At 37.0% G+C, this 23,524-nt stretch overlaps 2 protein-coding genes across 2 annotated transcripts in view; one reads left to right on the forward strand and one right to left on the reverse strand.

The window, feature by feature from the left end:
* Positions 1 to 716: 716 nt before the first annotated feature.
* CISD1 (CDGSH iron sulfur domain 1) lies at positions 717 to 17,719 on the reverse strand. Its single transcript, XM_004680881.2, has 3 exons — positions 17,539 to 17,719; positions 10,247 to 10,452; positions 717 to 2,116 (listed from the first exon to the last, which is right to left on the reverse strand). Exons 1-3 carry the CDS (start codon positions 17,561 to 17,563, stop codon positions 2,027 to 2,029), a joined length of 321 nt encoding a protein of 106 aa, XP_004680938.1. The 5' UTR covers positions 17,564 to 17,719; the 3' UTR covers positions 717 to 2,026.
* A 1,174-nt stretch (positions 17,720 to 18,893) lies between these two features.
* IPMK (inositol polyphosphate multikinase) overlaps positions 18,894 to 23,524 on the forward strand; it is a 33,071-nt gene continuing 28,440 nt past the window's right edge. The window contains exon 1 of the mRNA XM_004680882.1: positions 18,894 to 19,395. Within this exon, the coding sequence (XP_004680939.1) occupies positions 19,206 to 19,395 (190 nt within the window). The 5' untranslated portion in view covers positions 18,894 to 19,205. The remainder of the gene's footprint in view (positions 19,396 to 23,524) is intronic.

The following is a 23,524-nucleotide window of genomic DNA, read 5'->3' on the forward strand; positions in this document are numbered from 1 at the left end:
CCATTGCCTGATATCAATCATATGAAAAAGCAGCTCAAAGCTTTAGGATGCTTAAATGAGAACAGTGATTGGACTGATTTTTTTGTGTAAAAATATCTCATATTAACTTAACCTAACCCACTTTACTTGCTAGATTAACTAATTAAAAATGTTTTATTATTAAAAAATTCTAGCTCAGGAGCACGTAAGAAATCTTAATATGACTCTAGAAATAAATTTATCTAAGTCATTTTGGATACTGAAACAAAGTAGCTCTCCATTTACTAAAGTAGATCTCACATTTAATTTCACCATCTACATACATCCCACATAATCCTCTATCTTTGAAAAATAGTTTTGAGAACTGGCACTCCCCATAAATTATACAAATGAAAGAAAAGTACTTTCAAGTTAAAAGTTAAATTCATTTAAGTTAAAAGGAACTCAGAGAGTTCGTGAATTTTTCTTTCAAACAAGTAACCTTTAAAATCTAAAATCTTTTTGATTTTAAATGGATTTTTGCTAATACATTTATATTTATTAAAAGGGAAGATCATGGAAAAACTCAGCTAAGAATATGATTAATAGAATCAAGGTTTGCAGTATTTTATATTTTGCACTATAGATATGCCTTTACATGTCCAAGTAAATCACATACCACTTAAAACTACTGTACTAATTTAGTATCAACTTCATCTACCAGAAAACACACACACAAAAATAGTGCACGTACAAAATACAGGACTTTTTGGTTTTATTTGATTCTTGTGATTGCTAAGGTTAATTTTCAATGTTATCAAGTAGAAACTTGTGATTGACTTAAGAATTCGAGTATATTAAAAGAAATTGAGAATGTTCACCTGTTACTTTTGACAATTTCAAATGACCTGTTTCTTTTCTTATGTAAATGTGTGTATAGAGGTATATATGTATAGTGCCATTCCTCCTTTAAACCCCTAAAGTCAAAAAATCTAATCACTTTAAAGAAATACTAGCAACTCCTGTCTTAATTCTCTTCACATATTTTTTTCCTGAATCAGTAATGAAGGCAGTGTTTCTGGTCACAATCTTTGAAGAGTGTTATATAAACAAAAATTTGTCTTCATTTTTTTGCTTTTAAGTAACAGATCAAGTAATTTAAAAGGAGGAATAATTCTTATTTTTCTCCTCAAATGTTTCTTTACTAAAGCCAGTTATGCACATCATTGTGAAGAGTGGAAAACAAAAATCTTCCCATGCCAGTGATCTTGTTTATAATAACTATTTGTTATGGACGTGTGGCTGTCGGACTTGACATGTACTTCAGTTCTCCAATGTCCTTACTTCAAGTGCTTAACACTTCTTGAGCTAAAACCCTGGAACACTGTATTTTAAAACCTTTATGACTACTTTAAATCTAACCATCACTTGGCCTTAATTCCCACTACTGATTTCTTTAGTGGATAAATTACATACCCCTTAAGATGAATATGAAGTTACTGTCCTGGCCCACATTACTAAATGAATGGCACTCATAGTTCATTTTGACCAAAAACTATGAAAACAAGGAAGCAATATTTTCTTGGTGTCAAAAAAGAAATCAAGGTCATAATAGTTTTCTCCTAGATTGTATTGAGAAATCAGTGGAGCTTAATGACACCCAAACTAGTTTTGAGATTAACTAAGTAATATTAAAAGATGATAATATTTCTTTGAAACTTACAAGTACAATCTGCATATACATGATTTTGAGAATAATTTAATAGGTTAACTTCAACATACAACTATATTCTAATGTCATTATTTTAAAATGTAAAGAAATAGATCCTTACAAGACCAAAAGTAACCCACAGGCCATGAGATTGGTTTTAACTTTTTCCTTTTGTTTAAACAATTTCACCACAATGGCTCAACAAGTAAGGCAAATACCATGAATATGAAAGCTGCAGCTTGCAATATACCACATCTAGAACCAAGGAAAGGTGAATTAGACAGAAGTGGTAATCATAATAATTAAACAATCAGGTAACGTTGTGACAAGTTGGTTTGCAGCATCAAAAATGTCCACTTAAGTTTCTTTTTTCTTAATGATCAGGGGTCCCACGTTATCTCCAGTCTCTTCGTTGTGTTTTGTGTGAGCGCCATCACAGAATGGAAACTAGGAAGACAAAGAGAGAATATGAAATGTCTAATCACAAAATCAGTATTATATTTGGCAGAGTGGGGATGATGTTTAATTCACATATATAACACTAAAGAGTATATATATTAAATACACAGTGGAAATCAATTTGTGGATACTACATTGATTATAAACAACATTTCCATTTGTGATATCAGACTATGGATGTAGGCACTTTTTCCATGTTTATGTACTAATAAAATTTTCTTCCTAGTAAATTATGTTCACTGCCCATTTGTAAGAACATAAATTTATTCATTTAAAATATTTTTTTTGCATTTTCCCCCAAACCCTTTTATTTTGCTTATTTTTTCACCCCTGATTTTTCCATTTTTATACAAATAGGCCAATAGGTTTGCTTAACATCTTAATGGAGATACATCTGGAGATGTGATAGATACCTAATAAAACTTTCCATGATTTCACATTTACATGTAATTAACAGTTTTCTGTCCACCGGGAGGAAATGGGACAAAACCAAATTCACAGTACAATGTTTCTTAGTGGTAGCTAAAGAACAATGCTAGATGTTGATTCTGTGTTTGAAAAACATACCTTGAATCACAATACACATTGTTACTTTAAAGAGGTCCTGCTTGAAAAACACAATTTTAACCCCAAATCTCCCAAACTGAATGGATTATAGACATTTTTACTGTTGATACCCATTATCAAGGTGTCCCTACAGAGCGCACTTAACAAAATACTGTTCTAAGATCCTGCTATTTTCAGTATTAGAGGCAGTTCCTTCACAGATTTTTATACAAGTATTAATAATTCATCAAAATAAAATTTCCACATAAAAAAAGCCTATTTATAGCTTCTATATTACCATGTTCATCAGCATAGTAATTGCATTTAAAATAGGCCTTAGTGTATGGTAGGGTTAGCTTTCCTTCACATATTCTATGTTAAATAGGAAACAAATATGTTTCCTATTTGTTGCCTAACTTTATCTATTTATTCTTCCAAATAAACTTGGGAATTCTTTTTACTAAGTACTACATTGTTTTTCTTATAGTTTGTATCCTCAGGTACCATGAATTCTCTGATAAAATTATTGGTTTCTTATTTGTTAAATGTTTATTAAGTATATGTTCATATCTGTCTTCTCTTGATATGTGTCTATATATGTGTATGTGCTAACACACACTACTTATATGAATAGTGAACAGTTTGGTCTATTACTCCTAATGCTGAATGATGAAAATAAGAAATCAACAATGTTTTTGGTGTCTACTAAGGATTTTACAATTATTTTGTTTCAGTCCTTCTAAATTTATACCTTCCCCCCCACCGCCCCCCACTTTATGTGAAATTTTGGTAGATAGCCACTTTGTTTTATGCTTGCTATCATGAATGGATATATTTACATTCTAATATCTATAGTTTCAATGTGGCAAGGGAGAAACGTATTTAAAGAGTAAGTACTAGTAGATTCTTGGCTAAGACTAAAATGATCTCATTATTCACAGTGAAGGGAGAATAATTTTAGATACCTGACACTATATAGTGATGGTACATAATTTTAAACTTTGATATGTGTCCATTCTAAGACTAAAATACTACTTGGTAAATGTCAAAAAACTTAATGAGAAAATTACTAAGTGTAATTTAATGTACTTATTTAATGTAAGCTTACTAGTTCTAAGCTTACTAGTCCTTGCAGTAAAAACTTGAATTCAAGTTTTCATTTTTTCCTTGGCATAGATAAGAGGCCATTAAAAAAAAATTCAAACTAAAATGCATCTTCTAGCAAAAAAAAGCATTTCAAATAATAATAAATAATATAGAAAAAACTTAGGGTATCAGCATATATTATAAATTCTATCTTGGGGCAGATGACAATAAAAATGCAATGTATACAAAGCTTACAGCTTACAGTTTTTCATTCTTTCCTTTTTTTTTTTTTAGCTATGATACTTATTAAAAACAAGTCCTTGCAGTAAAAACTTGAATTCAAGTTTTCATTTTTTCCTTGGCATAGATAAAAGGCCATTAAAAAAAATTCAAACTAAAATGCATCTTCTAGCAAAGAAAAGCATTTCAAAGCGATATGTTTAATAAACACAAATGATCTTAGCAAAAATAAAAGCTTACATTATAAAAGATTCCATTTTTATAAATAGAACACACAAAACACACCACTGTATATGTAGTTATAAAATATATTTCTGAAAAATAAAATATTTGTGAATTAAAGTCTCAATTTTCAAGGAAGCCTGTTTATTTTTAGTCTCACATTGAAAATGTTAGAAAACTAATTTACCTTATCACATGATTTTTCTCTATAGATAGAATAAAAAACAGGAAAAATATCTATGGAGAAATATACAAAGAAAATCTTATTAAAGATAAAGTCATATCTGACAGAATTTTTTTACTGAGAATTTATGTTCTAACTAAAAACTGATTATTTGTTTGTCATGATGTTCACAAAAATATGTTAAGTAAAAAAATACTCTTTATGGGCCCTCCCTGGTGGCGCAGCGGGTTAAAGCACTGCACTAAGAAGTTAAAGCCACTTCCGCATGAGTTCGATTCCCGCCTGCCCCGAAGGTGACCGCATGGTGTGGCAGACCTCTCCTGACCAGCCCACTGCTCTCCTCAGCAGTGTACTTCGTTGATCTGCTTGTTCTGCTCCCCACTCTGTCTCTGGTGAAGCCTCTTGCAGCCCCTGAGCCTCTGGCCTGTACCCCAGTTCTTTATGCACAAATAAATAAATCTTAAAAAAAAATACATTGTAATTATTAATGGACTATATTTATTGAAATTAGATTTCAAACATAGCATCAATGAATAAATGATAATTACTTGACCTAAAAATTCAAAGGTAAATCACATAAAAATATGTAGTAGCTTTACATAAAATAATGTACAAAAATAAGATTTTAACTTTTTCATTTAAATTCTAAAATGTGCTAAATTGCCAGAGATTAATTTATAAAACACAAAGTATATATTTAATCCAGTTCATGTAGCAATACTAAAAGAGTTTAGCTCATAATTGATTCTAAAATACTCATTTACAGATTTCCCCTGATATACAAAAGTACAGTATTCCTTTTTCATAGTTATATTTTTTGGTATGATAATGCACAAAAAATGTCCATATAAATGAGTGGTAATAGTGTTTCCAGGCCCAAAAATTAACCAACCACCAAATCATACCAAATTGAAACATTGTATATTTGAATAGTGGGGCAAACATGTAGTACTGAATTCCAAAGAGTTCAATGAATTAAGTAGCTGAAAATATCCCATCATATTTGTTAATAAATTTAGAAAACTACAAATCTTAATATCTTAAGTAATAGGGAAGAAAAGGTGTGAAGAAGTTTGGAATAAATGCTTACAGGGAAAAAAAAACACTGGAGATCCTTGCTCTCTATTTAGAAGGCTAACCTTATTGGGGTCTTCATAAAAACATGAGATTTTTTCTTTTTAATGGCCCCAAATCACAAGCTAAGATGTTCCTATTTTTAGGGTGACTCAAGATGGTAATAAATGCTCCTCCCTGACCTACCTCTCCGATCTTCAACAATGAAAAAAAATTCTCCTCCAAGCTTCCTATTTCTAAAGATTTTGGATTAATTTCCCAATGAATTTGCTTGGTACCATATTTGCTCATTACCAAAAATGTTCTGAGAAACATGCTTGCTTTGATTGAAGAAGAAAACAAAAGCAATTAGAGTTTTGAGGCTACCTGAGAGATTATGTGGCATTTTATGCCATTCTTATGTATCCACTGTAATAAAATGTGAGATAGTAGATATAAGAAAACATAATTAAGATTTTACAAGGTGTCCTTTTGTGAATGGGGCAAACAATGAAATTAACACTCAAGATTATTCTTTTGATGAAGAAATGGACTCAGTATACTTATAGGATTCAAAACCATTAATAGGATTCAAAACCATTAATAGGATGGACTTTGTAATACACCCCCTACATCCAAAACAAGCTCACAACTAATAACAGTATCAAAAACCCAGCTCAAAAACTTAAGTTGTAAATAAAAGAAAATGGTTCTTTATAATAGGCTTAGTTGTATTTCATTTTAGTTTTAGTTGACTTTTGGATGTTTACTGGCATACCTTTCCTCTTGTTTGTTTTAGTCTGCATTCTTCTGCGGTCTTGGTCAACTCTCTTGCCTCCCATATGGCCACCAGACAACTTAGCAAATGATAGTACAACTCACTCAAGGTGAGTGGGGGAGGTAGGAAACAAACAAGACTGATGCAAACTCTTCTCTCTTACATCAATATTCTCTCATTTTGTTTTGAAAGTAAAATTCTCTTCCTGTTTAAGACGAGTTTAACATCTGCATTCTTACTTTCATTTCCTTCCACTTTCTTTTGAGACACTACGTTTTCAAGTAGTATCTTTCCTGCAGTTTATTACCTCTCTGTTAGCCTCTTCTCTCTCAATTCATATATGCATTGCCTTTTTGAGTAATACTATGAAATAAGTGAATTTCTGAAACAGCAAGAGGCATGCCTATCTGGGGTGGAATGAGGTAAGTTAAAAATGTAATTTCTATACACTACCTAGAGATCTGATTCATTAGATCTGAAAAACTATTCATAATGCTAGGGACCCATTATAGGTTATTCATGGTTAGTAATGGTCTATTAATAATCCCTCTATTAATAATTTTAGAGTGAGTTAGGGTTAAAGTATTTTTACACATGACATTTCTGGAGTAGCTAAAAAATTAAATACAAACTTCATATAGCTATCTAATCAAAGATTATTAGTTATAGATCTTTTGTTCATTGGCATGTCAGTGCATGACTTGGCATCTGGGTGATAAATAGATAATCATAGGTACTGAAGAATGTGGGGACTTTCCAAAGATGTCCAAAGAATGAGAACGCTCACTAATTTCAATAGTATTCAAAGTAAACTGGTAGTTGATTCATCTGAGAATAAAAAGTTCCCAAAATTCAGTGAAAATTTAGCACTGACAGGGTCACAAATGGCATAAAAGACCAAAAAAGACTGGTCTGGCATTCCTTATCCTTAGTTTAACCATCTGAAAACTAAATTGTATGATCAAAAAACAAGTCTGGATTGTTATATTGAACTTTAAGTCTAACAAACAGTTAGATCACCAGCCTGCGTTTTTTGTGAGTCTTCATGAAATAATTGAGAACTTGTTCATGAAAGCTCATGAACGTTGGGAAAACCAAAGCAAAGCAAACACCCTTTTTTTAACCTCACCTAAAGCTAAGCTAGGCTTTGGAGTACATTCAAGCAATTTTTCTTTCTATTTACTCTCATATTTGCTGACAATTTGACATATACTTAACTGTCACATTTCTTTATTAGTAATTCATACTTCAACCCACTTGGACACAGCTTCTAAATGCACTGTTTAATTGAACACCAGAGGTCAACTGCCTAACTGTTTAATCAACAGAGATACTCTAAGACTATTTTCCTGGTTGATTTTACGTAGATTGATGCTCACAACCAAATTTTCTTTGAAATGCTTCTTTTTTCCATTGTTGAAGTCCTGATACTCTTAAGTAATCTCCTACTCTGATTCATTTCATATCCCTTGTTTAATTCTTATGCTGCCTTCCAAAATGCAGAAAATTCTCTTGGATTTCATACTCAGTCTGATTTTTATCTGTATGGAAGAGTTGTTGCATTCTTATACTTGACTCATCAGTTTTGCTGATCTCTATCTCCAACTCTGATGCTTAGGCTTTAGCCCCATATTTCAGGTTGTTTATGCTGTACATTTCCATTCAAGAGTCACCTCAATTCCACTCTTTGAAATCAAACACCTTTTCATTGTCCTAAAATAATCAGTTTTTTTTTCACCCTGAATTCCTTATATTTTGTTAATAGCACTATCTCTTTTAATCCTACATGCTTAGATATTTCAGTAAGCTTTAGTTTTTCCTTCCCAAAATTCCTACACAAATCAGTTATAGCATTTGGGTGATCCTTCCCTTAATATATGTCAGGTTTTGCTCATTTTTCTGTCTATGCATCTCTATACCAATAGCTAGCAGCATAGTGGAAGTATGATGACTTTATGTCTGAAATTCCTGATAAGGAACTCTCAAGCCTGGAGACAAAAACTCCTAATGTTGTCACTCAAGACTCTTCTTACTTGGACTTACTCTGGAAAAGAACAGGACTCAATACACATATTGCACAGCAGACCTCTCCTCAAGGGCCAGAATAGATTCTTCATTCATCCAAACTTTACTCAAATAAGTCTTTTCTCATCAGATCTTGAGAGTCCCCAGGTCTAGCTAGTTTATTCAAACCCCACCAAACTTTCCAGGGGCCAAACTGTTGCATTTGTCACTATGCCTTCCCTGAAAATCCAAATCCCCAGGGAAAGTTCTTTTTGTCTAATCTTCCTTTTAATTTAGAGCACTTACACTTTATATACTTACTATGCAGTTGTCCTCACTTATTGATCCTCACTTATTGATATGTTCCTAGAAACAGCAACCTTAAGAGAAATGCTATATAACAAAACTAGGTCCCTCAATAAAATCATTTTGTTTAATGTCAAGGGTTGTTTTGTTATTTTTTCTCATCAACATTATAATGAAATGATGTTCAAGGAAATGACATCATTTTAGGGCGTGCTGTACATATCTATGCCAACTGCTGTTTCACTATTTAGCTTTCTTATGCATATAGACATGAAATAAACTATGATAACTGATTTAAGAATTATTACAATTCCAGTTTAAAATTCCACAATTTCTAGGCATTACTTTCTATATTTTGATGAATAACCAGAGAATAAAACTAGGCATAATTAAAAACAAAACTAAGGAGATCTAGTCCAAAGAATACTGAGAGATATTTTCCAGCAATCCACTAATATTTATTAACAATCTACCATTCTAAATGAACAGTGTTCTTATGATTAAATTTGTAATAGGACTGTTAATTTTTGGTTCATATTCCATATAGTCATCATGCAGTTTTTGGGTATAATGACAATCATTAGATTATATAGAACATTAACATCAATTGTACTAGAAGAAAGGGGTTAGAGGAATATACTTCCTAGTAGCTTGTATGTAACATCTTATTTGTGGCATGTGATTTGTAGGAAGAGGTTCCTGATATATGTTTTTGGTAATAGACACATCATTTTTAGGTATATTTTCTTGCCATTTTTGGGTCTTATCTTTAATAAAATTTATTTTATTTAAATGCAAATAGTAGCAGTATATACAGTACTTTTCTCATATTTCTCACAATGCACTAGAAATTCTGAAGTTACTCAGTATATACAGCTTTTCAAGTTGACCTTAAGATAGCATTTTATAATCTTCATATCACTAGCTGTCATCACTGTCTAAAAGCTGCAGATATCACAGATGACACTTCCAAGCGGAATTTGATGAATTGTAATTTTCTCGAAAGTAAGATTAAAAAAAAAAATCCTGTTAGATACTTAACTACAGAAACTGCAGTTCAAAGGTTTAAGATACAGGTCAGATAAATTTATAAGTTTCTCTTGAAACTTTTTGAGCACTCTTTACAAGAAGAAATGTTTTTGTTTGTTTTTTAAGATTTATTTTATTTATGTATACAGAACTGGGGTACAGGCCAGAGGTGCAGGGGTGGTGAGAGGATTCACCAGAGATAGAGTGGGGAGCAGAACAGGCCGACTAATGAAGTACACTGCCCAGAGGAGCAGTGGGCGGGTCAGAAGAGGTGGCGCCCCGGGGCAGGCGGGTATTGAACTGATAGGAAAGTGGCTTTAGTTTTTCAGTGCTGTGCTTTAACCGGCTGTGCCACCAGGGAGGACCATTACAAGAAGAAATGTTAACAAACTTATCAGGACACCCTGGTATCAGAGTCCTTTCTTAATACTTTCTCAGTGCTTACTGAGGCAAGTATGTATTTTCTATTGAGTGATGCATGCTAACACCACTATAACCTGAGTTTGATTCCAGGGAGCTAATACACATATGGCACAGCAGACCTCTCCCTGTCTATCCCACTGCTCCCCGCAGCAGTATATTTCAGGGATGTCTTAACCAGTTTTGTGATACAAATGTGACAGAATAATATAAAAAGAACTATGTATTACATTAAAAATGGTATCCTCACCTTTTTGGACCTCCAACAACGGCAGTACACAGCTTTGTCTCCCAAATCCTCCATGTCAAAAGCATGTACTATCTTGGGGTTGTCTTTCTGGATATGAAGGTTCACCATAGATTTGTTGCGATGATCTTTACTATAAAATCTTTTATAAGCTAGATAACCAATTGCAGCTGTCCCAGCAGCAATGGTAACTGCTGCAATCCATTCCACTAGAGCAGGGAAGGAAAACAGGAATAATCATCAAAACCAAAGTAAACACTAATGTCATACATGAATGTTCTGGAAATCCATTTGAGAATTAAGTGTCTCAAGAGCCACAAGTTTTAAATATTAACAAAATGACCAGACCACCCTTGTGTAAGAGTTCATTCTAAATACTTTCTCAGTCCTTACTGAGGCAATTGTGAATTTTCTACTGAGTGATGCATGCTAACACCACTACAACCTGAGTTTGATCCCCGACTAGGGAGCTAACACAACATACAGTACTGTAGCAGACCTCTCTTGTCTCTCTCACTGCTCCCCTCAGCAGTGTATTTCAGTAAATCTGCCTTCTTTTGCTCCCCATTCTGTCTCTGGTGAATCTTCTCACTGTCCACATCTCTGCCTATACCCCAGTTCTTCAATGTATATAAATAAATCTTTTTTTTTTTTTAAGATTTATTTATTTGTGCATACAGAACTGGTGTACAGGTCAGAGGTGCAGGGGCAGTAAGAGATTTCACCAGAGACAGAGTGGGGGGCAGAACAGGATGACTGACAAGTACACTGCTGAGGGGGGCAGGAGGGGAGTCAGGAGAGGTCTGCTGGCCATGTGGATCACCTCGGGGCAGGCAGGGATCGAACTTGCATGGAAGTGGCTTTAGCTTCTTAGTGCTGTGCTTTAACCCTCCACTGTGCCACCAGGGGGGGGACCATAAAGAAATCTTTTAAAAACTAACATGTGAACCAGTAGACACTACTGCTTAAAAAGAAAAGATAAACATTCAGATTACAGACAAGACCAAAAGCAAGCAAGCAAGCAAGCAATCAGGTGATTATGTTGGAAAATGCTCATCAGAGTTCACTTAAATACTAAGATGTATAACCACTAACAGAATTTGTAACTGAAGAAAAAATAAAAAGGGCAAATAAAACAAAACCACCCTTATTGTTAACCATTCCAAGCAATATATTCAGCAGGATTATGGATTTGTCACTCAAAGTTCTTTTTTTTAATTTCAAAATGCTTTCTTATTAAAGTAAAAATCAAAATGTACTGACTTCATATTTCACAGAAAACATGACTAATGTAACTAGTTATATTCTTATTTAATAAGTTCTAAATTTCCATTATCCACCAGTGGATGATTATCTGACTTCTTTACAAATTTCATTTTTAAATTTGACATTTTCCTAGTCAATTATTTTCTTGACTACCAGGCCATCTATTCTTTTCATGAAGCCCTTAGAAAGGCAAGCACTTAACAACTAACTACCCCACTTCCAGAGATCGCTGGAGAGAAGAAAGTTCTGCATAGTCTGGTTAGCCTCAGAAGAGAGTTGTCTATTTCCAGCATGGAGTGGACTGCAGGAAGAAGTTGAACAGGGGTCAGGATAAACACAGTGGACTGCTTCCCAGCACTTCCTGAGTAAAATCTTCAGTGTTTGAAATAAGTTCCCAGACTATCAAATAAAGGCCTAGAGAGATAGGTACAAAAAACACATTCCAAAGCCAAATAAAAACATATAGTGAGTAGTTAACCAACCATATGGCTTATTAGCACTACTGGGTTAAATTTCTTATCTCACTAACACGATTAATCACTATACCTAATACGGCCTTATATAAAATTCGAACTCAGGAAACTAATGGAAAGGACCAACCATACTCACAGTTCCTTTTATTATGGTTTTTTATTCTAGCTTACTTAATAGTTTAGTTTTAGCAAACATTTCTAGTTAGCATGATCCTTGTATCCTATTTTCAGTTAGCTACTTTATTCTACCAAGTCATTTAGTTTGTTTTTCTTCCCACAACAATTCCATTCTTCCTTGCTATAACTCTCTCAAATGAACATAAACATTATGTACTTCTCAGGTACTGTATGACTGGGAAAACAAGTTAGTAAGTCATATGACAGCTTCAAACCTTTGGCCTAGTAGAAGGATGTTTTTCTAACCCACAGTTTATGTAAATTTGTGTTGAACTGCCACATTCCAAGCAGGGCTGCAAATTTGCTTTGCCTACTAGCTTGATTCACCATCTTACTCCTTGATGCAGTATTTTCCATGAAACTCCCTTGAGAAAATATTCTGTAAGGAACTAGAGCAATCCACTTGTTAGCTAATGGAAAGCCACTCTGAATAGCTAATATACCTTTCATAAAATGGGCTAAAATATTGTTTTGCATAATTAATTTCTAAAATATTATTTCAGTAGCATTTAATGAATGTTATCTTTAGTATAAGCTTAAAAAAGGAGAAATAACCCAAAAAGACTAATATAGCATAACTACCTAAATGTTGTTGATCTTAGTTCAACCTTACTTTTTAGATCAATTATGAAGTACTCAGAGTTATTTCAACAGTGCCTACATAGTACTGAAAGGCCTGAGACCCAAAGAACAAGTATAATTGGCTGGTATTAATTGTTCTCACAATAATAAAAAAAAAACTTATAGCAATTTCTACCTGAAATTCATGATAGGCCAAAAGAATCTTTATTAGCCATTAAAAGTCTTCTCTAATATTATCAGCTGAATATATACAGTGACTTAAAAAAAAAAAAAACACACAACAACAAAACTTTTACCACTCTTGAACTTTTTTGATAGTGGAAGAAATGAAAATAACTGACACTGAAGAGACTGTCATTATTTATTGATTATAAGGAAAGGGAAAAAATGCAAGATGACTCTAAATATCACTTCAGTGGCTGTGCCAGGGGAATAATAATATGCACTCAATGCCTCTGCCCCTAACAAGGGTCATTTATGACCTCATATAAATGTCAAACTACCAGATGTGTACTAGAGAAAAGACTTTGTATTTTCACGAATGAGTTTACAGAGTTTAGAATCACAAGGCTAGATAAGGTCTTAAACGAATTTCAATTTCCCCCCTTTCCAAATTCTAATTCTCTAATTTCAGAAGGGGCAAATTTAAGTTTCCAGAATAAAAAAAATGTTCTACTTTATCATTTCATTACTGTACCTGAATCAGTCTTTTCTGGTAAAAAGTTGTGGATGCCACTGGCCATTAGAAGGGGAAAAAGAAAAAGGACACTATATTGAAATAGAGAAGAATGACAATGGATACCAAAGTCACCAGTTAGGACAGAAAAAGAACTGAAAATCTTAGACAGTAAACACATACACCATATAAAACCCAGTAACATTTAGCCCTTGATAGTGTATATATCTATTAAAAATAGACACAATCTCTGAGGCAAAACAAGGGACTTTCTCATGACCCAATTTTAAAAGGTATTTCTATTGCTATCTTTCAGACCTGGGTTTCAGAAAAAATCCTAAGAGTGTTATTTCTACATTTTCTGGTTTATTTTCATTTTCATTTTCTATAGATATCTCTCAAGGTAAAGCATTCCTATAGTTAGATCAAACTCCACTTTGTGTAAACTTGTTTAACAATGCTTTTTAGCTATAAAAATACCATTAATGAGTGAACCAATATAAAGAAAACAGCAAAAATATTTCTAAATACTCTGATTCTACCCCCAGCTCCCTTTCCCACTCTTCTCTTACTACTATTATATAATCTTTGGTTTCCTCTTAAAATTATTCAGAGGTGGAAAAAACATAAACTTGTTCCAAAATCCCACACCCTTGTTAAAAATCCACTCCTTGGCTTTTCTCTACGATGAGGTATTACTTTGCTTTAATTTAGAGATAAATCTCACCCTGCTTCTTTTTCTCAGCCCATTTTCTGCCCCAAACTGCCTTCTGCCCACTGTCAACTGCCACAGAATCAGAATGTACCTGTCCTCTCAGGTGAGGGGGAGGGGAGTATGTTTAAATCTTTCACTCCTCCCAAGTCTTCTCAATGTTGCTTATGCTGCGCCTACTAATGTTTTTCTCCCAAGGCTTGGTACAGGTGGTGTATTAATGTATTAATGTTGGTTAAATAAAAAGTAATGGATTACTCATTTGTATTTGCAATTCCATCAGTTCATCCTACCATCTTGTTGCTGTTAAACCTAGTGGCTTTCTTTGGCCTAACATGAACCTACTATATCAAAGTGTGGAAATTAAATTTCTGAGATTAAAAATAAAACTTTATTTTGGACTATGAGACTTACATATGGAATACTGTAACAAAAACCCAGTTACTCTCACCCATCTTCACCAAATACCAATGCCCAATCTTGTTTCATCTACAGTCCCTAATCCTTCTCCCTTCACCAATAATTTACTGTTATAACCTATGAGAAATGTCTCCTTTATTCTCAGATTGAGTTGCCCATTCCTTCGCAGACAAAATGCAAGCCTTAACTGGTGATAGGTTAAATGACTCAATAAATTTATCAAAGCCAAACAGTATTTTCCTATGCTGAAGTAAATCAATTATAAAACCACAAATTATAAAATGGACAAAAACAAAAACATCAGTAATAAGAATTTATGAAATTCAGTTTTTATTACATGCCTTTTAGTGTTCAGAGTTTGGAATGGACAACAGTGCAGAGTGGATAAATGAACATTATTTTGCTGTACAATTATTTTCCATGTACAATTTGCACGGAAGACAAGTTTGGTCGTTAGAAATATTTGGTTTAGCCAAACAAATTACTGAATTCTCACAGCAAAACTATGGTTATGGAGACAGGTAGGAGTAGACTTGAAGCAAGGTATGAAAAGAAGAAGGTGTCAAGTGGTCTCTGTTTTAGGGTCATTGTTAATTTGGATGTGCTTGGTGTGGCAAGGTATGTTTGAAGAGTGTGATCCTGTACTGGTAAAAAATATACAATGTGGTAAACTAGTATTACCTCAATTAAAATTTTTTTTTAGTTTACCTGGCTTTTTTCCAAGGTAAGGGTTATTTATGGGAGACTTCAGTGGAAAAGAAGAAAATCCTTGTTAGAGGCCGAACATAAAACAGCTATAGTTATCAGTGAGTTAAGAGATTAAATAAACAGGAGAAAATAGCATTTGTAGGGCATGGAGCATCAGTTCATCTTTTCATTATGAATAGAAATGGGGAGGGATTGAATTGACAAAGTTTTGGAGGTTATCAAGGAGCAGCATGTATAACAGACTTTCCAAGTTCATCTACTGGGTATAAGGAGTAATTAGGGAATGAAAACTCTGACTGTGAGGGTCATTTAATGTGTTTAGAAAGTAGGTGAAACTAATATTTGGTAGCAAATAAAAAATAAGTTTGCTATCATCAACCAAGCTATCAAGAGACACCTCACTGACTGAGATCTCTGGATTTCAATTCCACTCACTCATCACCTCTCCAAGTCCTGACCTGACTGCCATTGATTTTATTTATAACTCACCTTTCACTTTTTATTATGAATATAAACAAAGATGGATTTCCAAGGCATTGTCTGTCCCTACCTTGATGTACCACAGACTGAGGAAGAAGATAATCGTGGGAGAGATTTACAAAGGTTTCAGTCTTCTCTCCATAGTCTTCAAACACCTTTATGATATTGGGTCAAATAAATAATAACTATTCAAAACAAATTAATTACTTCAAGTATAAGCTAATAACCTGTTTCACCAAGTACCTTCCTAACCTCTCAGAAAATAACAAGCTAATGGAAAAGTCACCTTTGAATTTTGAATTTTCCCATGGCTAGATTAAAAAAATAAATTTATCCTGATTACAGGGAATATTAGCCAGCACTTAGTGATAAGAAGCTTCAGGGTTCAACTATTGCACATTTCAATAGCAAGTTACCAACACAGAATTGAGTGTCCACTTACACAAAACGATAACTACAATTTAAACAAAAAACTTTGTACCCCAATTTTCTGCCTTAAAGGGCAGCGAGAAGAGCACCCCAGAACACAGCCCTATTACACCTATAATCACACAAGCACAATCATCTTCCTATAAAGGGACCAAGTGACAAGAACATCTTATTTTACATAAGTCTTATTCCCCTCCCAATAGTTTTTTACACGCTAAATACAACAACAACAACAAAAATCACTTCCTATTTAAAATGCACTTCCATTTAAAGGAGCCTCAGAATGACTATCCTTTGAAGAAGTTTTTGCAAATAATCACCGTCTGTAGGTCTCATTAATGTAAAAATGGTTTATCACCCTCATTCTTGGCAGTTAACTGCTGCAAAAGAAGTGTAAATCGCCAATTTATGGGATCAATTACAAAATTGGGGTTCAAATTAGTGGGAACCTTTTACAGAACTTGGCACTCTGGAGACTCGGCATTTACTAAATGAATCAATTGGGGCTTTTTAAAATTCATTTGTGGACAATCTCTACCTTTACTCAACTACTGTTACTGGTAACCAAACCTGTGGCATGGCGCATTATACCTAGATCACACGTATCACATGGCTGGTGCAGTCTTAATATTAACAAGTACACCACCCCAAGAATTATTATAAGTAAAACTCCACATCAAATGACGTCTATAAAGTCTCTTTTTAAACTGTAACTTAAAAGTTATGTTTCCAAAGGCAAAGCACTAGCACAAGGGAAGGCAAGGTTGAGAAAGCTCAAGGTGCAAAAAGCTCGGTTTTCAATCCTCTCTCCTGGACTACTGCCAACAACCGCCTGATGCCAGAGCCATAATAAAAAACTGGGAAAACTGAAGACCTCGGATTGGGTTTCTTCCCCTAAATGTGTGCAAAACTAAGATGTGATTAGTCATGCATCGCCTCAGCGTTACAGGAAATAGACGCTCTGACCCCACGGTGATTTAAACGTGAGAAAGGGAAACACGATTTTTAAAAATATTTCCTTTCTTCCAGGCCCGGAGGGTTAAGAACACGGAGAAGAATAACAAAAGCCAGCAGCGAGGTCATTAGGATTTAGATTCGGCTAGATAAGGCAAACGTGGTCTAGATCTGGGTTAGATGTCTGTATGGTCTCACGTCACTTCTGACGGTGATAACACCAATCCACACCTTAACGTAGCCCCCTTTCCCAGTCTGGCTCGGAGCTCGAAGGTTAACCGAACGGTTACCCTTCTGCATCCCAAGGTTACAGGCTCGGCGGGCGCGCAGGGCAGCCGTAACAGCCCAGGAAGGAACCGAGGAAGCTGCAACCGGCGCGCAGGCCGCCAGCCTCACCCGCTCCCAGGTCCCACTTCACCTCGTACGCTGGAAGTCAGACTCATGGCGTCGTCGCTTGCAAGGCGTGTGTACACGGGACACTAGCACAAACTGCTCGCGCAGACAGCCTGAGCGTCAGGGTGCGAGAGGCGTCCTAAGGGCACCGACTTCAGGCTGCTACCGCGCAGGCGCCGCGGCGGGCCGTGAGCACGTGTGTGTTAGCCACCCTAGTTTAAACGAGCATGCGCAGACCTCAGTTTCGATCCTTAAGGAAGTCTAGATAGCTGACTTTGACAGCCGGGGTAGTGGAGGGCGGTGGAGGAGGAAAGCGAGAGAGGTAGCAAGTGAGTTTGCGCAGCCACGAGGGGCGGAGTTCTGGAGCACTGGAGCAGGACTTTGGGAATGTGTAGTCCAGGCCAGATTTTGTTTTTTCCAGGTGTGTGCGTTTCTCAGGACTGCGGACAGGTGCTAGTAGGGAACTTGCCATAATCAGAAATACAAGATATTGCAAAATGTTCTTGCTCTGTCTGGTACCTGGTACCTGCTCAGTCTGGTACCTGAAAGGCCAGGTCCAGTTTTCACAGAATGCCATTCCAGAACGTATCCTCGGCGCTCATTGTGTAACCCTTTTTTCTGCCTTTGACCCTGTTATCTATTGCGGGCCCGGAATCTGCAATTCACGGACCGAGTGGTTAAGAAAAACACCTTTTTTTGTTTTGTTTTGTTTAAGGAAAAATGTGTTCACTTTTAATACAGCCTTAAGATTATTCTCTATCTTCTACTGCCTGAAATCATCGTCGGTTCTAAAATGGTTTATAAAAGCGGTTTAGGGGCACGGCACTAATTTGGGGAGAAGGGCTAGGATTAATTTTGAAGGGTGTCTTGAAGGAGCTTCTTCTAAGAAGCTGCTCGCTTTATACTCCTAGTGTTTCTGTGCTGGGTGGGAGGTGGCGGAGGTAGATTGTAATTAAGGGGCGGCCTCCCAAGATACCTAGGCAATGCTACAGCCTCCCAACTATAATACATGACTTAACTGCTCCTCACCTTTGGATCCCCTGGCTTTTTGAGCCCGCCCCCAGGAAGAGCAGACTCGCGCACAGAATGAATTAGGGCACGACGGTCTGACGGCTACAAAACGCCCTTCTGGCGGTCGGGGTCTCAAGGAACGCGAACGCGTTCGCATCCCAGAGGCCTTCAGCCCGCCGGGGCCGCGCGGCGCGCCCGTCCCGCCGAGGGGGGTCTGTCGGGCAGCCTCTGGGCATGCTCAGTAGCGGCGGCTGCCGCGGGTCGCGCAGTAGGAAGCTCCAGCGGCTCTGACGAGCGCGCGGCAGCTGAGGGGACTGGAGGACGGCGGGAGGGGGCGGGGGCGCGGGAGGTGGGGCCGCCGTCGCCGTCAGGGCCCCTGGGAGCGCGGGGCGCTGCCGCCTCTGCGCCTCTGCTCGGTTCCGTCTCCAGTGCTGTGCGGCGGCGGGCCGCGCCTGCAGAGCAGCGGGAGCCTGGAGCCGCGCTCAGCCGAGAGTTGGGTTGGGGAGCGCCCGCGCCTCCGCGGCGTCATGGGCCCCCTCCCCGGGCCTCAGCGGGCACCAGCCGCGGGAACCCCCGGGCCTCCTCGCGGCCGAGCCTGAGACCCTCTGGTTCAGCGGCGCCCCCTCCCTCCAGCCTAATTTTTTCCTGCTCTCTCCGCCGCCGCCGCTTCAGTTCTCCGTTATGGCAACGGAGCCGCCATCCCCCCTCCGTCTTGAGGCGCCAGGCCCCCCAGAAATGCGGACCCCACCGGCGAGCGAGGCCCTCCCTGAGGGCACCCCGAAGCCGGCGGGCGGCAGGCTCCGTTTCCTCAACGGCTGCGTGCCCCTCTCGCATCAGGTGGCCGGGCACATGTACGGGAAGGACAAAGTGGGTAAGTAGGGGTGGCGTGGGGATCCCCTTCCGCCTCTGCGAGCCCTTGGGCGACCGAGGCTGCCCTGTGCTCGGGGGCCGGACTGGAAGCCCCTGCGAGTCTGCACGCCATGCTCCTGCTCTCTTCCGCTCATTCTCGCAGCCGTGCGACGCGAGCCTCAAGGGCTCAAAAGTGGGGCGATTTGTAGGGCGTCGGGCTCGCAGCAGGAGGTAGCGGGGAGAGAAGTGCTAGTGGCGGGTCTCCCGAGGGAGGGCAAGTGCTGATTGGAGAAGTCGTTGTAAGTGAAAATAAGGAACTTCGTTTTCACTGGTTGGGGAAGTAAATTCTCCCCCCGAGCACTAGATCTGTTTATTATAAGCGGGTAGCTATTGCAACAGCAAAGGAATGAAATGCAGATGATGCTAATCTAGGGCTTCTCTTCTGGGTGCAGCTGCATAGCTGGAGGGGGAAGAAAATAACTAGGACTTTTTTTTTTTTTTAAGCTAGTCTTGGCCCCTATCTTTTCTCCTTGCTCTTCTGGAGAGGTTTTACCGATACCATAGGGATTTCGCTGGGAGGCGTGGTTCCAGTAGGGCTGAAACTCATTCGGTTTAGCCAAGGTACACCCTGCTGATGAACGAAAATGGCACATGGATAAGACATTCAGTTTTCTCGATCTTCTTCAAAAGATTGTATCGTGGCCTGTTGTACATTGTGTGAGTTCACAACAATTTAAAGCACAGTAAAGGCCTATCTCGGTTAATCTTGAGATGATGGAGAAATCCCATGTGTCCATGAGAACTTACCAGCTCACTGATACCGGTTCCTTGGGCCCGATTACTAGGGAGACTGTAATGGGTAATACGGGTCTAAGACCGTAAACCACTGGAGCCAATTTTATTTTCTTTATGCTAGTAAGATGATTCGGGTTCAGGCTGGTGAGATAATACATCCTTAGGGGAGCCGAGGACAACATGAGTTAAATGACAAGCCTAAAGTCACACAGCGACATTGTGTTAGAAGTAAGGAGACCAAAGATTCTGACTTAATGCACTTTTCCCACCGTGTATTGGCAGGTAACTTTAACAAGAATTTTGGGAAATAGATGAGTATTCGTTTGTTATTTCTTAGAATAGCAACATCCCTGCTATTATCTTTACCTACCTTTCTCTTGTTTAGTATTAAATGTCCTTATATATTGGTGCCTTTCTCCCCATGAAACTGTGATTTCTTTGACATTAAAGACTGTTCTGGTATTCTTGTACACAGACTGGGGCTCATGTCCCATTTGGGAAATGTTAAACTATTGAAAATTGACAGTTGTTTTAGTACCCACAAATAAGGAAACAAGGGAACAAATATAGTTCTTAGGTTGATTAGCTTAGAGGTTTTTTTCATGTGTATCACTTCTGATAGTGACAGTTTATGAATTGAAATTAATTGAATTATGTCGCATACCTATTGATTTATGTTAATGAAATGTAATAATATTTCTGCTAATAGTCTAGAAGCCTGAAAAAAAATTGTTTTCTTAATGGCCCTTAGAGTGACTTATGTGCAAAAGAGATCTGATAAAAAAATTCCCCAGGTAAACAATCTCATTAATGATTGTCACTTGAGTGTATAAACACTGCTTATCAAAGTATGTATTAGTGAGCTCATTCTGAAGTTATCTCTGCTTACAAAAGCATTTGTCACCCAAATTATTTTTTAAAATAGTAGTATAGATTCTAGAGGACTATTTAATGTTCAAGTAAAAAATAAAATTTATATTTTATATTGAATATAAAATAAAAATATGTATTCATTCAATTTGAAATAAATTTTTCCGTTTTCTTAGGTTCTCTTGACTAGGGACTCTCATCAAAGCAAATGTCTCAAATGTTGTGTTAGCAGCTTAAGTATTTGTTGAATTTAATTCTCTATAATTATAATTCTCTAATTTATTTATAACTTTTTCATCTATTGTCAGTGAAAGAACACCAAATTTTGATTATCTTCCCTATTCATAAGACGGATTACAAACTGGTCAGTAATTCAAAGTTCAAGAATTTATTATGTTGCTCCAGGATATAAATCACCTAGTTGTAAAGTATCACAGGAGGACTTAGTTTTGACTGTCAACTGAAATTCTCAGAATAGTTTCTTTAAAGCACTTTGTATGGATAGTTGATGTTAGTTTTGTTTTTAAAATTGTTAATAGGATTTTTCAATTTAGGGTTGATTTATTACCTAGTTTGAAAAAGGAGTTACGAGCTTTATTAAATTAAAAGCTAAAAGCAAGGACCCAAAAGCCTGCAGGTATTTGAACAGAAAAATGGATTTTACTCTATAAAGTAACAAGAATGTATTGTAGTTATCAGGACTATATGTCTGTTGTATTTTATGTTCTTCACTAAAATGATAGCTTATCTAGTGATACTTAAATCTTAGTTCTAACAATGCAAAATTTGTTTCTAAATTGAAATAGCAGTACATGATATTTTAGAGGAAAAATGTGAGCAGTAGAGTAAGTACTGCCCTTCCTACTTTTTTTCTCCCAAGGCCCTGGGTAATTATTTCTTGTGCGTCCATATAGGTTTTGTTTCTCAGCATATATATAATAAATATATTCCTGGGTAATTATTTCTTGTGCGTCCATATAGGTTTTGTTTCTCAGCATATATATAATAAATATATTATCACATTTCTGATTTTCTTACAGTAGGTGTTATTAACCAACTTTGTAATTTCAGTCAGTTGGGTAGTATATCTATAGTTCTGTAATTATGATGTGCTTGGAAATTGTGTTGTATTTACAGTGAAGATATATCATATTGTATTCCTCTAGTAGATATTTAGATTTTCTACTTTTTTTTTTTTTAAAGATTTATTTATTTGTGCATACAGAACTGGGGTACAGGCCAGAGGCTCAGGGGCTGCGAGAGGCTTCATCAGAGACAGAGTGGGGAGCACAGCAGGCAGATTGACAAAGTACACTGCTGAGGGGAGCAGCTGGTGGGTCAGTAGAGGTCTGCCATGCCAAGTGGTCACCTCCAGGGCAGGCGGGAATCGAACTCATGCGTAAGTGGCTTTAGCTTCTTAGTGCTGTGCTTTAACCCGCTGTGCCACCAGGAGGGCCAGATTTTCTACTTTTCATTAAAGATTTAATAATATTATTATATATAATAAATATTAAATATAATATTATTATATAAATATAATAATATTTATGCATATAGTACTGGGGTATAGGCCAGAGGTGCAGAAGCAGTGAGAAGATTAACTAGAGACAGAGTGGGGAGCAGAACAGGCAGGCTGACAAAATACACTGCTGAGGGGAGCAGCAGGCCAAAACAGGAGAGGTCTGGTGCACCATGTGGTTATCTCCCCAGGTGGGGATGGAAAGCTCCCAGCTTTAGCAGGCTAGCTTTGCAGTGCTGGGCTTTAACCCGTTTGCGCCATCAGGGAGGATCCAATTTTTAGATTTTCACCATTTCTTTGGTAAGAAATGTAGTAAGTAATAAAACATTCTTATACATTATGTCATTTTTTTTTTCATTAAGGCATTTTTAAATTGTAATTTAAAAAAAATTGAGATAGTAGGGCCCTCCCTGGTGGTGCAGCAGGTTTACTAAGAAGTGAAGCCACGTCAGCATGAATTCGATCCCTGCCCACCCTGGAGATGATCCATATGGTGCAGCAGACCAGCCCGCTACTCCTGACCAGCCCGCTACTCCCCTCAGCATTGTACTTCATCAGTGGGCCTGTTCTGCTCCCTACTGTCTCTGGTGAATCCTCTCACCACCCCTGTACCTCTGGCCTGTACCCCAGTTCTGTATGCATTAAATCTTTAAAAAAAAAAATTGAGATAGTGTTACTTTACATTGTTGTTTGTATTTTAGGAGTAGAGGGATCCCCCCTTCATGCGTTATCACCACAGTGCACCCTCTACCAAAAAATGCAGTTCACCTCCCTTCTGATTATAGCATGAGTGCTTATTGTGCAACTTTATAGGAAAATTCCACAAAAGTGTAACTGCTATCAATTTAAACTTTCAAAGCTTGCTAAATTAGCATGAAATCTTTTGTCTTAATTTTAATATATACCTTTTTTTTTTTTCAAAAGTCCTTAGAGTTTTAAACAAATGATTGAAATCTGATACTTATTT

The sequence above is a fragment of the Condylura cristata genome, unplaced genomic scaffold (genome assembly GCF_000260355.1).
Source record: "Condylura cristata isolate star-nosed mole 26May11 unplaced genomic scaffold, ConCri1.0 scaffold00011, whole genome shotgun sequence".
NCBI classification, from domain to species: domain Eukaryota; kingdom Metazoa; phylum Chordata; class Mammalia; order Eulipotyphla; family Talpidae; genus Condylura; species Condylura cristata.